A 16,719-nucleotide genomic window follows, 5' to 3' on the forward strand; every position below is an offset into this window, starting at 1 on the left:
CCGCAGGTGCCGACCGTGCATTTGCATACTGACGCATAACGCCTCCACCAGCTCTAGTTTGTAAGCTGTGCAGTGTTCCGAATCAGAACCTGTCCAGTCCCCGCAAAATGCTGGTGCTTCTTTTTCTCCGTGGGCAAAGACTCCGAGACTGGTCCGAATCCGCCGCCGCCCGGAGTGTTAATGACAAATCTGTCTCCAGCCAACGCTTGCACCGTCGCTTTGCCGCCCACATTGACGCTTCTCGTAACGACATTGCCATCGGCATCTTTAACCTTACGTACCCAGACGTTAAAACCGCGCTCGCCGTCGGAACCACCTTCCAAACCGTGTGGCGGAACAACTCGTCTCTCGGATAAAATAGACGCCGTGACAGGAACCCGAAATTCAATGTCCCGCACCACACCATTTCCGCCCCGGTGGGCACCGGCACCGCCAGAGTTTTCTCTGATGGAGAACTCCCGGATAAGGACAGGATATCTTCTTTCAAAAACTTCGGCATCGGTGATCCGGGTGTTTGTCATGTTTGTGTGGACACCGCTCACACCGTCCCATGTAGGTCCTGCTCCGTGGCCCCCGGCTATAGTTTCGTAGTATCCAAAGCCTTGAACGTAGTTTCCGTTTTCGTCGTTTCCGCCCACGCCGAATGTGAAGTTGTTGCAGCACGACTGCGAGTTGGCCGACGCCTTGAAGGCGCTAAGAATCACTCCGGTAATGACCTGCGAAGTGCAAACGTTGCCCGCCACGACAGCACAGCCTTTGTCTGGATTCAAAAGCGACGAGTCGGGAATCACCACTTCGATGGGCCTCAAGCATCCTTGGTTCAACGGGATTGTTTCGTCCACCAAGTACCGCAAGCAGTAGATGATGGCAGAGTACGTGATTGCCATTGGCGCATTGACATTGCTGTAGGATTGCATGCTTGTGCCGGTGAAGTCAAACACGATTTTGCCGTTCTGGCCCGGAAATATGCGTAATTGGATTCGGGACCCGTCGTCCATGTAATCAACGCTCTCGAGTTCGTTGCCGTGCTGTTCCATGACTCTTGCCAACATGCGAGAAACAGTCTCGGCCGCATTGTCTTGGATCGCAACCATGTACTTCATGATCGTGGCCAAGCCGAATTCGTCCACCAAACGGTCAATGAGAGAGATACCTTTCTGGTTGGCGGCGATCTGGGCCTTCAAGTCACTGATGTTGTCGCTCAACCGGCGACTTCCAGAACAGCCAGCATGCTTGGCAGGCTCTTCCAACAACAACTGTGTCATTCTTTCCTCTTGGAACTCGCCGTTTTTCACCAACAACTCGGAGAAAATGGCCGCACCTTCGTGGATCAAAAACTTCGAGTTGGGAGGCATGGAGCCGGGCAAAAGTCCTCCAATGTCCGAGTGGTGTGCTCTGGAGGCAACATAGAAGATGATCTCGTCCCCTAAGAATGCAGGCGATATCACCGTAATGTCAGGCAAATGTGTTCCGCCTGCCGATGGGTGGTTGGAAACAATCACATCTCCGGGCTTGAGTTTGCCCTTCCAGAGATTCGCTTGGAAACCAATGCATGTAGACATGGATCCGAGATGCACAGGAACATGGGGGGCGTTTGCCACAAGATTTCCCTCGGCATCGAACAAAGCGCACGAAAAGTCCAATCTTTCCTTGACATTGACCGACACAGACGTTTTTTGCAAGGAAGCACCCATCTGCTCGGCAATGTCCATGAACCTGTGGCCGAAGATGGAAAGCAACACGGGATCAACCGACTCTGTTGGGATATTCTTCTGGTCCGCAAGGCTCTTCTTCTTGGACGAATCTATGGTGACCACCATGTGACTCTTCAAGATAAGAGCGTTTGCGGCAGGCGGAATCAAGTTTGTCTGAGTTCCGTCAGCAACAATAGCAGGTCCATGCACTAAAGTGCCCACGGACAAGTCCTCCAATCTGAAGACGGGAGTCTCAAAGTACTTACCGTCAAAGTAGACGTCCTTCTTGAATTTGGCCGAGTCTTCGGAAACACTGACAATGGAGCTGGAGCTCTCAAGTTCCGTGATTTGGTCATCGATGTAGGAATCTCTCGCAGTAGCCGATTTGCCAATTCCTCTCACACGCACGTCGTCCACAATGATGTCCTTGTCAAACACGAAACCAAACTCTCTCTTGTGCATTTGCTTGAAGGTCTCGGCAAAGTCCCAAGAGTCTCCTTTTGGAACCATGATGGCCGACTCTGTGCCTTTGAAACGGAGGTTCAAGTACTCCTCAAACACAATGTCGCTGTCCTTGAAGTCTTGTGCGGCAAGCGTAGCTCTGGCTTTCTGCTTGAGCAGTCCCAACTTATCTTCCAAGTGCTTGACCGAAGCATCGTTCAAAGTGACAGAAGAAGGCTCTTGGATGTCTTCCACAACATCCGCAAGTGCCATACCGTAGGCAGACAAAACAGAGGAGTATCTGTGAATCAAAACGGTCTTGACACCCAAAGAGTCTGCGATAGCAACAGCATGCTGTCCTCCAGCTCCACCGAAAGACACCAATCTGTGGTTGGCAGTGACATGGCCCTTGGCTTCCACCAATTGTCTGATGGGTCTGGCCATGGTTTCGTTGGCCACATTAATGAAGCCGTAAGCGACTTCTTGGGGGCTCATTTCTGGCATGTTGGGGTTCGACCGGTTGATTTCCGCCGTCAACTCAATGAATTTGCGTGTTGTGGCCTCGAGATCCAAGCTCTGGTCCTCGTTGGGTCCGAAAATCTTGGGGAAGTACTCAGGGATCAATCTCCCCAAAAAGAGATTGGCGTCGGTCACAGTCAAAGGACCACCTTTTCTGTAACATGCTGGACCAGGCTCAGATGTGGCCGATTCGGGGCCCACGTGGAATAAGCCGTTCTTGTAAGTCAAAATGGACCCTCCTCCCGCTGCAACCGTGTTGATATCCAATTGTGGAGATTGAATGGTCACGCCAGCAGTGACGGTCTCAAAAACATGGTGGAACTTTCCGTCACCGTACCGGGAAACATCAGTGGAGGTGCCTCCCATGTCAAAGCCGATCAACGGAATGTTGTTCTTTGGATTGTAGCAGGTTTCAGAGTATCCAACAACACCACCCGCAGGGCCGGAAAGAATAGCTCTCAAGCCAGAGAAGGAAGAAGCATCAACCAATCCACCGTCCGATTGCATAAAGTGGCACCGGACTCCGTTGGCTTTCTCTTCGCTAAGATAGCCGTGCATCAAGCCAGCTTCGAAACTGGACAAGTATTTTCTGATTTCTGGAGTCAAGTACGCATCCACAATCGACGAGTTGGCTCTGGCAACGTACTTGATCATGGGGCTCAACTCGGAAGAAAGAGAAATGTGGGTAAAGCCAATCTCACGAGCAATTTCACCCACAAGCTTCTCGTGGTCTGGGAATGTGTAGGAATGCATCAAACAAACGCCAATGGAGCGGATGCCAGACTTGTAGATTAGGCTCAATGTTGCTCTGATGCTTTCGACGTCCGGTTTCTTGAGCACTCTGACAACTTCCGAAGACAAGCCCATCACAAGATCGTCACCATTTGGCGACGAGATTTTCTGGTCAGGGTCTTCCACAAAGTCTTCAAGCGTGACGCGCTCATCAATTTCGACAACCAGCTCGTACAAAACCTCTGGTTTCGAGATGGACAAGTCGAAAATGTGGGGTCTGGTCTGGTTTCCAATGTTCAACACATCCTTGAAGCCCTTGGTAGTGACCAAAGCACACCGTTCTCCCTTTCTTTCCAACAACGCATTGGTGGCCACTGTGGTTCCCATGCGAAGATAGTCGATGTTGGAAGTGTCCAAAGGCTGGCCTCTTGGAATGGTTTTGCCTGTGAGCTTTTCGAGCAAGCGGCGGATCCCTTCCAATGGCGCATCCGGATAGTTTTCTGGGTCCACCGAAAGCAACTTTAAGACAACATCGTCTTCTTGTTTCCCTGTTCCTGGGTTACCGACACAATCGGTGAAGGTTCCACCTCTCTAAAAGTTAGTATGGCGATTGGAACGAGAAATCCTACCGAGAAACATACATCTATAGCAATGCGAAAGCCCATCTGCGGTCAGTTGTTGAAAATGAAAAAGAAACGGAAACCACGTCTTTTTATAAGCTTGGCTTTTCCACGGCGGAGGGCTGAAGTTTCGGAAAACTATACCCTGGCCACTAACTGCGCTCTCGGAAATAGGTTTCCGAGCCACTCCCCACATACGCACTCGCGGAATTCTATCCCGAGCCACTTCTGGATTGTATGGCGTCCCACAGATTTTATTAGACATGATGACTCAGGCGAATTATTTGCCATAATGAAAGGGCCGTCTTCGGATGTTGTGGCATTTCGGTACATTTGTTTCTATTATGATGTCGTTGAAGTTGCCTCTTTTTGCTTCCCCATATCAATGCCTCTTTTTGCTTCCCCATATCAATGCCTCTTTTAGCATCCCCATATCAATACTCATCTAATGAACTTATTTTATCTCTATAACTAATCTGACTTGTCCTTTCTTAAACATAGCTATCAATATCTCTACACCATCGAAACACATAGCTATCTATATCATCGAAACAATATCCTCATCTTGGATATCAAGAACTAGCATGCAGCCGGGAGCATGGCCAATGATGTTTCCTTCAATCTTACTGGCTACAGACATCGCCGCCACTTGAGCTGTGACACCACAGCCCCAAAAGACAGGAATTTCGTCTTCCGCCAACTCCGTAGCATCACCGTAGTCGGGTTTCCGCAAGTCCTCTATTCCAAGGCGGGCGAGCGCCTCGAAGCCCCAGTCAATTGGTTCGCCGTGTGTTTTGCGGTACTTTCGTGTCACTGCTCTGACCGTTTCCACGTCTTTCACCTTATAGGGCCGCATGCTGACCACATACGGCACGTTCACAAAAATCCCGGCACTGTCCAACATCTTTGACGTTTTGTACATGGAGACGTTCTTCTTGAGCACAGAGTTTTTGGCAGGCAAACCAGCCTGGGCTAGCGCATGCTCGAACGAAAAGGAACAGCCAATAAGAAACGCAACACTCTGCTTGTTCCACAAATCCGAGATGTCGGACGGACTGGCCACCAAAGTTCCCTTTTCATAAACGTTGTAGCTGGGGAAGTCTTTTCTGATGTCAAAAGTGTTGTCGGCCAAAACACGAGAATCGTCGATTTTTGAAAAGTCCCCGGGGCTTGCGGACATCCCTAGTAGCGGCAAAGGGACTGGGTTTCTTATACAGAGATCTCTAAAGTCGCCAGCGACAGCAGAAGGAAGAATGACTAGGTTTGCCTGGGCATAACCGGGACACTGGCCGCTTGTTTGGTTCTGGAACTTCCCGGACCGACAAAGTTCCCTGAATTCCACAGGGTCGACGGACATATTGCGATTAGCGACCTCAGGTTGGTAGGGGTTCTTTTCCCTATATATGGGAGTCTAGCTCATTGATAACGGTGCTCGGAAATATTCATGCGAAAGTTGGTACATAACGCCGCACAGGAAAAATGCATGGCCCGAGATCGTCCCGATTAGGATAAGACGCCCGTCTTCATGCAAGGGTCTAATACGAAAGCAAAGCAACTTTATATTTGGGAAACAGCGTGGATTGAAAACGATACAGCTACTAGGGATACTTAGAGTATAAAGCGGAATTCAGGCGAGTCGTCGCCTGTTTTTCTGGCCTGTTTGCGATCATCCACACCTGAATCCAAGATTTTCTGGTGGATCTCGTTCTTTCTCTTCAAATACAAAGTGCAGATGATGGAAACAGCCGAGGAAACACACAAACAGCCCAACGTAAATTTATGGCCGAGCTCGTAGTCCGGTGGATGGACGTAAACTTGTGGACTGATAGCACCAGAGATATTTCCGAGCGACTGGTTGATGGCAATAGAGGTTCCTCTTTTGAACGAAGGCGCTGTGTTGCTGGCAATCCACGACTCGTTGACTCCAGTTCCAATGTAGAGGGAAAAGCAAATAAGATAGCACGCAAAGTACTTGACTCCGGCCTTATCCACACACAAGAGAATGATGTACCCTGCAATGCCAAAGATGTTGGAGAAAACGATGATGGGTCCTCTAATCTTGGTGCGGTCCGAAATCTCAGCAAAAAACAAGTAGATCAAGCCGGCGAAAATATAAACGGGCACAGTCAAGTACTGGGCTTTCAAAGAATCAAACCCAAGCCCGCTCTTCAATATGATGGGCAAAAAGGTCAGAAATCCGTACAAGCACACATCCTGGCAGAACTGGATCACAACCGAGCACGCTATTTTGAAGTCAAATGCAGAAATAAACTCCTTCTTGTCAAAGTGGCTCGACCCGTCGTAGGTTTTTCTTCTCTCGCTTCTGCTCTTGTAAACGATCATTTCCTCTTGCGAATGAATCATCTCGACGGGACTATCGGGCAAGAAGACTAAGACGCAGATCCCACATACCAAAGACAAGAGTCCTTCGATCAAATAAAGATAGTGCCATGGTTTGAGAGCACCCTTTGGAATTTTGGTGATACCCGTGGCGATGAGTCCACCAAAGGAACTCGATAAGGCAGAGGCAACAAAGTAGTAGGAAGTTCTGCGGCCGATCTCGTCAGGAAGATAGTAGTCCGTGGCGATGAGAGTCATACAGCTGAAGAAGGAGCCTTCGAAAAACCCAAGAAGCAACCGCATGGCAACTAGAGACCCATAGCTTCTTACAAACAAGGTGAATATCGAGATAATTGACCAGCAGATTATCATTCCACCCATGTAGTATCTGGGTTTGTTGAACTTCCTCATCAACCAGACACCTGGCAACATCACAGGAAGGTATGTCGCATACACAAGACTCACGGCGTTCGAGTACTGGTGGCTGGTAAGATTGAGATCTTTGGCCATACCAGCAACATTGGCATTCCCAATGTTGGACCTGTCCAACGCGGAAAAGAAGTAGGCGGCGCAGAAAAGCGGCATGATTTTCCAATCAAACTTTTGCAAGAGCCTGCGTTCAGCCTTGACGTCGAATGGTTCTTCGACAGACTCAATCTGTCCCTCACTCACTTCCACCTCAAGGGTGTTGTTTAATGTCTTCGTGTCCTTTTCTTGCATCTGAAAGTACTTTTTTTTCTTGTTCGAAATCAGAACTATCAGGGTCTATAGATATACTTGCAATCACGCCCGATTAGATAACGCAGATAACACCGTTATGAGCCCGATAACGTCAACATTGCGCGCATCCATCAACGTATCACTCGGAAATAGGTTTCCTGCCCCTCAGAGGTGGAAAGATAGCAACTGGAGCCGTCGGAGATTACCAAATTAGTCCTGATAAAGCGATTCGTAGGAAGAAAACAAGGAGGACCAATCGTTGTTCTCTGTGGTGGTGAAAACGGGGGGCCCGCCCAACCCCGCCAATTCTTCTAGATTTGCGTAGCTCGCTTCCCAGCCTGAAGATGGTAGATCCGTGGGGGGATCCAGATCTTCGGTGTTAATCATTGATATGATTGAATTTCCCTGGACAAGAAACCCGTCGTCGAGGGTCTGTTTTTTCTCTAGAAAGCGGGAAAATAGATCGTGGTAACTGACCTTGTACTCGTTCTTCAATGTGAGCCTCACCTTATTGTACGATCTTTCCGAAAGCTTCCAAGTCTTAGATGAGAGCTTGAGAACCGTCATGAACTCGAAAAAATAGTCCTCGAGGCTGACGTCTTGGATCAAGCCCCCACCACTACTGGACAAGAGAATGATGGAAACACACATGATGCAAGAATACAGAATGAGAAACGAACATCGTTGAAAACCATGGGAGCCGACGAAAGAGCGGATTGCCGTGTGCAAATCTTTGATCACTACTTCACACACTTTCATGGCGTTCTGGCTGTCCTTGAAGCCTCTAGTTTCCTCAATGAACGGACGGTTCAAGCAAAGCAACACAATATAATAAAAAAATCTCATGAACATCTTGGTGTGGTCATGCCCGTGTTTCGCCAAATCTTCGGTGTCCCATTGCATGATGGGAGGCAAGTTTTGCCTCCAATTGGCGATTTTCTTGTTATACTCTTCCAAGAGAAGAATTCTTTGGCGCATGCCCCTTTGCTCCTTGGCTCTCTTACTTGGAAATACTCGCAGGAGCATTTCATCGGAGATGGCCACCAAATCAATCATGTTCTTAAGTGGATTGGATACATCAATGTACAAGGGTGCTTTGCATGATGCTGTGCCCGGGTATGTGTAATCGTCTATCCAATCAATGGCAGGCATATTGATGGAGCCTGAGATGGTAGAGTCGTCTGTTTTCAACGTCCAGGGCCGGCCAAGAATGAGACTGAGAAACCTGTCGACCATAAACGATCCCCAGAAGATTCTGCTCCGGACACTGATGGTTATGTCGCTCACTTCCTCGTCTTGCTTCACCAACCAATTTTCTGGGCTCAAGTGAAACCCAATACCAAAACCCACACGGAAACCGTCTCCAGATAGGATCCAGCCACTGTTGATTTTCCCGTTGTAGACATCATACAAGCCCAAAAGCAAGTATGCCTGAAGCGAACTGATGGTGGGATAATCTGTCAACTTCATCAAGGACTCTCTAGCAGTGGTGTAAAATTCGCCTGCCCTTTTATTTATGTGGGGATCCTCCGACACCAGGGCGCCCATAGCACAAATGGCATAAACTAGCTCGGCAGAACTATACACTCCGTTTGATTTGGGGCTGAAGAAGTCGAGCAAAAACGCCTCACGGAAAACGAACAGATGCATGTCTGGATACTGCCATTTGAAGAAAAGCTTGATGCAATCTACAAGAACCGGATCGGAGTTCAAAGACGCCACTTTCGATGCCTCGGCCTGGATTTTCTCCGTGTCAAACACACTGGTGGGCCCGTAAACGGCGACAGAAAGATTCTCGTCGTTGGCAAAGTTGTTCGCCTGAAGATACTTGCCTTGTATAGTCGGGAGAATCGGCTGGGCGCTGGAAGACGCTTCTCTACTTGTTGGATCCTCAAGAACACCTGTCGTGTCTGGATCTAGCAATCTGGTCGTGGCATCGAGGTTTCCTCGGACTTGCTTGATCAACTTCTCGTACTGGGCTACTTTGGACTCGAGCTCCTCCAAGTACTTGATGCGGTATCGGTCCTTCCGCTTATCTGTGGGCAAAACGACACACTCTTGTCCGTCCTTGTAGCAATTGTAGCACGGCAGCGTCTCATGGACATTGCACTTGACTTTCCGGCTCCGACAGTATGTGCATGCGAGAGTGACTCTCTTTCTCTGTTTCTGCGCAGACATGTCAGAAAGCAGTTAAAAAAACAGTAGCGAGGAAGAAAAATAGGAACAATAGTAGTGAGAGCAGGATAATGCCTGCTGCATGCAATGCATTTAGTGGGGTATACCTATTATGGCTGTGATAAGGTGTGGCACGACCAACATGATCTGCCGGATATAGGTTTCCGGAGGTGCGCAGCCAGAATACGAGGCCAATCAATTACGAAGTCTGTGTGGCTTCTTCTCGTGCATCAATGAGTCATGTAGTTGAATGCAAGTGACGAATGATAATTGCTCTAAATGGACTGAATAGTCTAGATTCGAACGGAAAGGAAAGAAAACTTCTTGAAGTATTCAAAGCTCTAGGACAATGACAGATTACACTTGACCAAGACGTGTTCTTCTTGTATTTGTGTCTAGGTTATACGGATTATTTTGTTCCTAATATGAATCAATTTATCTTAGAGCCGGTTTTGCTGGATGAATAAATTTAGGTTGCATGTAGACGTTTCTGGAAGTTTCAGGCGGATGTTTCTGCTAGTGACTTCAACTGGGCCAGAACCGTGTTTTCGTCCTCCAACATAGCCCAATGGCTGACGTTTTCAACCAACACAACTTTCTTTCTGGCCTGAATGGCATCGAAGGCTAACGCTGTGTCCTTGTACGGAGTCACAGGATCTTCCTTTCCTAGAAGAAGCAAAACCGGAACGTCGATCTTATCATAATAGGCTTGAAACTCTTTTTCGTGAGAGCATGAACTTATGAGAGCCACACAATTGGCAGAAAATCCAGAAACAGACAGCGACATCACCATCAGGTGGAGCAACGAGCGTTTCATGTTGGAGCACTTGGCGCCAACTGCGTGGAATGCCATGAAGTCAGCTGTCAGCTCCAAATTCTTAGCATCGGTAACTCTGCTAAGAAACTCTTCAAATCCAGGCTTGGCGGCAGCAGAAGGGTGAATAGGCGATATCAACGCACATGCCTGGATATCTATTCCTTCGGGTTTTTCTGCCGCCAAGTAATTCACCACCATTCCAGACATCGAATGGCCCACAAGTACCAAACGCTTTTGCAAAGCGCCTGTTTCCTCCAAGACTTGCAAAACATGCGAGCCAATCTCCTTGATGGAAAGCGACTCTGTTTTTAGCTCCGTTTGGCCTGCTCCTGGATTATCAATCAACAAGCAACCATAGTCTTTCGATAAGGTGAGACCAACAGGATAAAAGGCATGAAGCGTGAGCCCGAGACCATGTATAAAGACGAAAACTGTCAGCGACTCAGGGTTCAAGTATTTGTAGAAATTTTTCTCTTTCGTGAAAGGCATTAAAGAATATGAGTAGTGACTGAGATGGTGGGGTGAGTCGCAAGGTCCGGGGTAATAGAGCAAGTCACGAGATTCTGGAGTAGAGGAAAAAAACGGTGGGAAAAAGGAATCAGAGCTGAGAAACAAGAAAGATATTAGTGGTACGAATCGTGATGGAGAGCAAGCTTGCCCTAGATGGTTTATTCTACTGCATCTTTTCCCTAGCCAGTTTTTCCGGGCCCCACCTATGGTGAAGCAAGATAATGCACGTCATGCATACGGCGATACCTTTCCATACATGAGATTCTCGTTACACATATACACCTATACATCTACACTTTCAATTCTTCTTCTTCTTCTTCGTCTGATGAAACAGTGTCCCGGAGCTTCTTGTCGGCAGCCAAAGTTTGGGCAAACTTACTTCTCTCTCTAATTTGGGGGCCCTTCCAGTAGAAAATGTAGATTGGAATCGAAACCAAAAAGGCAATGCATCCCAAAAGAGTGCTTGCCCACTGCAAATGTCTTTTCTTGCCAATGTTAGTGTACATTGGCTCAGAATACATGGCAGCGATACCGGCCAAAAAATCACGGGCAAAGCCGTTTCCTCCTGTGGCTGAAGCGGAATATGGTCCGTATGCGGCAACCATATAGTCGATGGTGGACATGTAGATGCTATAGTTTGCAATTGCAATTAGAACTGTGAAAATCATAGGGGCAATCCACGGGTTATAGTGAGGGCCCATACTGGTCCAAGCAAAACCAAATAAGCCAATGGCTTCTAGCGGTGCAATGAACAAAAGTAAAAGAAGTCTTCTTTCGGCAAAACGGCTTCCGTCTCCGTACGTCTTGATAATCTGTCTCTGTCTCCATACATCGGGGAGATGAATACCGTATGCAAGGAGATAGCCAATGACAATGGGCACAAAAGCAAGGCCGCAGGCAGTGGTGGAGAAGTTCCATTGTTTGTAAACTAGCGTGAACGACTCCATGCAAACGAAAATCAAAGCGTCGGAGAAACCAGAAAGAAGAGAGAGACACAAGACAATTGGCTCTTTCAAGAACATCTCGAATGGACGACGCCAGATCCGAAGCACCTCTCCAAACGACATCTTGTGGCCGTAGATCTCGCCTGGTCCGTAGATATTATCATCTTCGCCGGACTCTCTTCTTCTCTTGGCCTCTCTGTCTATAAGAGCCGTGGCTCTGGTCTCGGAAACGAGGAAAAAGTGGGCAATCTGAACAACACCGCCAAATATTAGCTGGATCCAAAAGTTCCATCTGAAAGAAAGGTGTTCTTGTGCTAGACCACCAAAAATGGGCCCTAGCGCAGACCCTCCGACACTAGAAAGAACAACAAATGCCACAGCAAACCCTTGGTCGTTTGCCTCCCACATGTCGGCAGTCATACCCAAAGTGACAGAACCACCAGCGGAAGAGAGACCGCCAAGAGACCTTGCAACAACAATAGCACCGAAGTTAGGAGCCAAACCTCCCAAAATCTGCCATATGTTGACGAAAAATAAACTCAACTGCATGATCGGCCAACGGCCGTATTCCTCGGACCACGGGGCCCAAAGCTCACACCCGAAAGCGTAACAAATAAGGAACATCATCTGACTGACTCTAACTTTTTGGACTTCGATGTTCCATTTTTCAGCAATTAAGGGAATGGCGTTGGGGTATATGCTTGTGTTGAAGTTCATAGATACTTGCACGGCGAAAATCACCGACAAAATCATCCATTTCTTGTAGGTTGGGAAGCAAAACCCCAACTTGTCATAACAGTCCTTCTCACGAAGCTCTCTTCTACCATCTTCATGTAGAATGCCAGGAAATCTCTTGGAGGTGCGGCGGCGAAATACCGGCGGTCTGGATTTATTACTGTTGTCGGGCGCTGTCACTTTTGTTTGTTTCTTGGCAGGTGTAAAATAATCTTCTTGATGTGAGACATCGACAGGCTTATCAGCCATAGGGCTTTCGGGAAGGGTTTTCTCCGGTTCGGAATGAGAAGCGCTTTCCATTGTTTTTTCTTCTCTTCTCCACATTATCAACGATAAGATGCATTATATATACTCATCGGGGGGATCGGGTCATATATTACACATGGCCATTATCTGCAAGTTTTGCTATTTATGAAAATTGCTACGCACAAAAGAGTAACGAGATTCGGAAAAGTGTCAAAATGGCCGCTTAAGCATTCACATTTAAGCGAGGCCTTCTCTCTTCTTCGGATCTTGGCATAGACGATTCGGATTGCCATGATTGCTTTCTTTTTCCTTCTTTTTGCTCGCTTGCGACATCAACTCCACTCGAGCGAATTTTTATCAAACTTCGATTGCTCCAAAAGTAGAGCCAAATTGTGTGCGCATTACGCAACAATGCATCAGAAAGCAACATTGATAGGGTCCTATGCACTCCGTGCGTCACTTTCTTCCGGTGGCACTATACGGAAAATCTATATTTCTCCTACGAATGACCACATGTACTAGTGCGTACTGGGAGTTAAGCTTATGCTCTAGCATTTCCGTACTCTATATCTTCACAACTGTAACTCATCAGCTGAAAAACTTCGACATGGCCTTCTTCTGCTTCTCTTTGCGGATCTTAGCCAAGTTTTTCACATCCTGAAGACCTTTCAACACTGCAGCGTCGTTAGGAGAGAACTGGAGGGCACTTTCAAACGCCTTCTCCGCATTGTCCTCGTCCTTCACAAGAAGATAACCCGAACCCTTTCTGTACCATGCCTTGGCCTTTCCTTTTTCGTCTATTTCTGGGAATGCAAGAGCTTCGTCGGCAGCCTTGATTGCCTTCTTTCCGTCCTTCATCTTCAAGGCAGCCAATGCCGCGTTCAAAGAACACGAAATGCTCAAATTGGCCTTTTCCTTAGTGTGCTCCTCCGATAATTCTTCCGGATAGAAGTCATTTAAGTAACCCGCAGCCTTCGAGTACTTTTCATACGCCTTGTCCACGCGGCCCTCTTTCAAGAGCTTGGTACCCAAGTCTTTCAAAAAGTTCACAGCAGCAAACACAGACTCGGGCTTGCTTGCATCGACTTTATCGTCGTCGGCCATGATCTCTTCATAAATGTCTCCTGTTCCGTCGTCGGCCACAGTATTGGTCTCTGGCTCGTAGTCGGCAGGAAGCTCACCACAGTCTGCAATCACCCAGTCTTCCACCGGCTTGTCGTTAGCGCCCTTTTCGCATCTTTCCATTTGGCGCACAATGGATTTTCCTTGGATCACCTCACCAAACACCACATGCTTGCCGTTCAAGTGCGGCGTAGGCACCGTGGTGATGAAAAATTGTGACCCGTTTGTGTTGGGACCGGCATTGGCCATGGACAACAAGAATGGCTTGTCATGGGTCAACTTGAAGTTTTCATCTTCAAACTTTTCGCCGTAAATGGACTCGCCACCAACACCTGTGCCGTGTGTGAAATCACCACCTTGGCACATGAAGTCTTTGATCACACGATGGAAGATGCTTCCTTTGTAGTGAAGAGGTTTTCCAGAAACGGAAGAATTGCCTTTTTCACCAGTGGCTAAGGCACGGAAGTTTTCTGCTGTTTTGGGCACCACATCGTTGTACAACTTGAAAACAATTCTGCCTTTTGGCTTGCCGCCAGCGGTTATATCGAAAAAAACTTTGGACATGCTATTGTTGGGGAAAATTAGCTTCACTAAATTGTCTTAGTAGGCGTATATATATGTGCATGGAGATTGTGCGGCGGAGTGTACATAGAAGGCGATGGAAACGCTGCGACATTTTGTCTCACAGTGGCCATAGGTATGTTATTTAAACAATATGATATAAGTTTACATGATGAGCCAGTTAGTGTTTTCGTCCGAAGAGATTAAACATGAAAAGCATCTCTTCGACATTTCTTTACCGTTGTTTTTTTTTTATTTTTTTTTTTGAAAAGTGCTTTTGTAGTATTACCCACATACACCAAAGAGCGAGTATTATGAGACATTTAAACAATGGAAAGAACTCAAGCATCCAGTAAGGCAGCAAATGTTTATTTATGGACTATATTTACTATTTTGAAATCATTCTTACTTCTGCTTCCACTAAGAGTCTATTACCTTCTTACTTTCAAGCATGACTTGAACTAACCGGTGTCGATTTGATCAATCTCTCTACTACATCAAATAAGCCATAGCGATTCATCATAATATTTTGCCTAGAAATGATTACCTTCTCCACTTAGTACAGTATGCATAGCCCGCTACGTGCCGGGTATTTCCAAGACTTTAAAAAAAATTGAAGTGACAACTTTGCTGTGTTCAAGCGACGTTACAATCTTAGGTGGTTGGGATTCTCCAATAGCATGAGAAAGCAGACGTGAATTGAGGTAAGCGAACGAAAATACCAAGCCCACATAAACAAATCCAAATAATACACAAATGCACCGTGAAAGTCGGCGAACGCAACAGACACCAGGTCAACTTAATCCACAAAAGATAGCCGATTAACTGAATATAAACCAATTTAGCTTACACAATGCAGACCAGATTAAGCCAAGATTAGGTGAAAAGGCTATCTACCCAATGCCAAACCTCTTATTGTGGTCTGATTGGATCAAAATAAGGATGCGCCATCGCCTCTTTAGCGGTAAGTCTCTCCTGATGATCGTAGCGCAAAAGCTTATCGATGAAATCAAGAAACTCGTCGCTTACGAGGTGCTTGTTGTTGTCATTGATAAAACGCTTCCAAGGACGTCTGTTGTAGTAGCCCAAATCCTCGTATTCCTCGCTAAGCGTAAGTTCGTACTTTTGCAAATAACGGTGGAGCTCGTCGGAGCCCAAAACACGCACAATTTGCACCAATTGGTCAGTGTTGGATTTGCCATGGAAGAATGGCTCCTTCTTAAACACAATCGACGCAAGCACACAGCCAAAAGACCACAAGTCAAGCGAATAGTCATACAAGCGGAAATCCACGAGCAACTCTGGGCCCTTGAAGTACCTCGACGCCACGCGCACATTATACTCTGTTCCTGGATGATAGTACTCAGCCAACCCCCAATCAATGAGCTTCAAAACTTTGCGGTTGTGGTCGATCATCACATTGTGAGGTTTCACATCTCTGTGCATGATGCCCATCGAGTGGGAGTAGTCAAGCGCTTTCAAAAGCTCGTACATGTAGAAGCGGATGTCGTGATCCGTGAAAGTCGGGTACAACGTGCGGAAATCGATGTTGTCGACATGTTCAAAGATAAGAGCCGGCGTTTTCAGCTGAGGCTCGCGGACCGTGTCCAACAATGCAACAATGTTGGGGCCACCCACCAAGTTCTTCAAGATCAGGATTTCCCGCTTGATCTTCTTCCTCTTGACCGGCTTCAAAACCTTGATCACACACTTGTTTCCCGTGGTCAAGTCCACGCCCAAAAACACCTCCGAGTACTTCCCTCGGCCGAGTTTTTTGATCACCTCGTACTTTTCCTGCGAGTTCCACTTGATGTTGATATTCTCATAGTCCCAGTACATCTGCGGCTTTGACGCTAGCACATCAGTGTAGACTTTGGATACTGACGACACGGACATTTTGCTTTTTGGTGGTTTGCGACAGCAAGCAAATATTAGTAGCAGAAAAGTTAGTAGAAGGAGGAGATGCTTGACTCTGCTCGCACGCAACAATGTAATGGAGCTGATTCCGTAGTCAGCACTAGATTCTTTTTATGGAAAGTGCAGCTCCACTTCACCAGATGTTTTGGGGCGGCGCACGACCCCGGAGGTTGAGATGTAGCAAGAGCATAGACATACCGTCTGAAAAATACAAGCTCTATGTTGATATGTTGAAGTAGAAGGAAAAGGTGACTTTCGTCTTCTGTTTTGGAAGCGGGAATGATAGGGCGTTCTGATGTTTTTCTATTTTCTCCTGTTCCCTCATTCTCGATTCTCATATTTCTTCTCACTTCTCTTTTCTTCTCTTGTTCTATTATCTATTTCTGTATTGTTTTCTTTCCGCTTATCATCTGTTCTTTAGATATACTTAGTGGATGGGGTATTTAATATTTACGCAATTTGCTGTATCGGTTTGTCATTCGCACCAAAGGTATATTACCATTGCCTATAGTGAGATTCGGCCATGACCAATCAAATTTTGTCCCACGGACTTGTAATTCAAGTGTTTAGCAACTAAGAAAGTGATTGATGAAAATTGTGGTCGATCAATTTCAAGAACGGTTCTA

The 16,719-nt window shown here is 47.0% G+C and overlaps 8 protein-coding genes across 8 annotated transcripts; all 8 read right to left on the reverse strand. All coding sequences in view use genetic code 12, as the record gives it.

Annotated features, from left to right (window-relative positions):
- Positions 1 to 53: 53 nt before the first annotated feature.
- Positions 54 to 4,051, reverse strand: HYU1 (5-oxoprolinase; the record flags this gene model as incomplete). The annotated part of the gene is made up of 2 exons (XM_002618778.2): positions 54 to 3,977; positions 4,028 to 4,051. The coding sequence occupies 2 exons, from the start codon at positions 4,049 to 4,051 to the stop codon at positions 54 to 56; spliced, it is 3,948 nt and encodes a 1,315-aa protein (XP_002618824.2).
- A 493-nt stretch (positions 4,052 to 4,544) lies between these two features.
- On the reverse strand, positions 4,545 to 5,363 carry FOB63_001153 (uncharacterized protein; the record flags this gene model as incomplete). Its single annotated transcript, XM_002618777.1, has 1 exon — positions 4,545 to 5,363. The coding sequence occupies one exon, from the start codon at positions 5,361 to 5,363 to the stop codon at positions 4,545 to 4,547; it is 819 nt and encodes a 272-aa protein (XP_002618823.1).
- A 251-nt stretch (positions 5,364 to 5,614) lies between these two features.
- Positions 5,615 to 7,066, reverse strand: FOB63_001154 (Major Facilitator Superfamily protein; the record flags this gene model as incomplete). Its single annotated transcript, XM_002618776.1, has 1 exon — positions 5,615 to 7,066. The coding sequence occupies one exon, from the start codon at positions 7,064 to 7,066 to the stop codon at positions 5,615 to 5,617; it is 1,452 nt and encodes a 483-aa protein (XP_002618822.1).
- A 210-nt stretch (positions 7,067 to 7,276) lies between these two features.
- On the reverse strand, positions 7,277 to 9,244 carry FOB63_001155 (transcription factor domain family protein; the record flags this gene model as incomplete). Its single annotated transcript, XM_002618775.1, has 1 exon — positions 7,277 to 9,244. The coding sequence occupies one exon, from the start codon at positions 9,242 to 9,244 to the stop codon at positions 7,277 to 7,279; it is 1,968 nt and encodes a 655-aa protein (XP_002618821.1).
- Positions 9,245 to 9,740: 496 nt separating this feature from the next.
- Positions 9,741 to 10,547, reverse strand: FOB63_001156 (uncharacterized protein; the record flags this gene model as incomplete). The annotated part of the gene is made up of 1 exon (XM_002618774.1): positions 9,741 to 10,547. The coding sequence occupies one exon, from the start codon at positions 10,545 to 10,547 to the stop codon at positions 9,741 to 9,743; it is 807 nt and encodes a 268-aa protein (XP_002618820.1).
- A 311-nt stretch (positions 10,548 to 10,858) lies between these two features.
- On the reverse strand, positions 10,859 to 12,547 carry FOB63_001157 (Major Facilitator Superfamily protein; the record flags this gene model as incomplete). The annotated part of the gene is made up of 1 exon (XM_002618773.2): positions 10,859 to 12,547. The coding sequence occupies one exon, from the start codon at positions 12,545 to 12,547 to the stop codon at positions 10,859 to 10,861; it is 1,689 nt and encodes a 562-aa protein (XP_002618819.2).
- Positions 12,548 to 13,081: 534 nt separating this feature from the next.
- Positions 13,082 to 14,179, reverse strand: CPR6 (peptidylprolyl isomerase; the record flags this gene model as incomplete). The annotated part of the gene is made up of 1 exon (XM_002618772.1): positions 13,082 to 14,179. The coding sequence occupies one exon, from the start codon at positions 14,177 to 14,179 to the stop codon at positions 13,082 to 13,084; it is 1,098 nt and encodes a 365-aa protein (XP_002618818.1).
- Positions 14,180 to 15,088: 909 nt separating this feature from the next.
- Positions 15,089 to 16,072, reverse strand: CKA1 (casein kinase 2 catalytic subunit; the record flags this gene model as incomplete). Its single annotated transcript, XM_002618770.2, has 1 exon — positions 15,089 to 16,072. One exon carries the CDS (start codon positions 16,070 to 16,072, stop codon positions 15,089 to 15,091), a length of 984 nt encoding a protein of 327 aa, XP_002618816.1.
- Between the last annotated feature and the right edge of the window lie 647 nt (positions 16,073 to 16,719).

Source organism: Clavispora lusitaniae, assembly GCF_014636115.1.
Source record: "Clavispora lusitaniae strain FDAARGOS_655 chromosome Unknown tig00000038_pilon, whole genome shotgun sequence".
Lineage (NCBI taxonomy): Eukaryota > Fungi > Ascomycota > Pichiomycetes > Serinales > Metschnikowiaceae > Clavispora > Clavispora lusitaniae.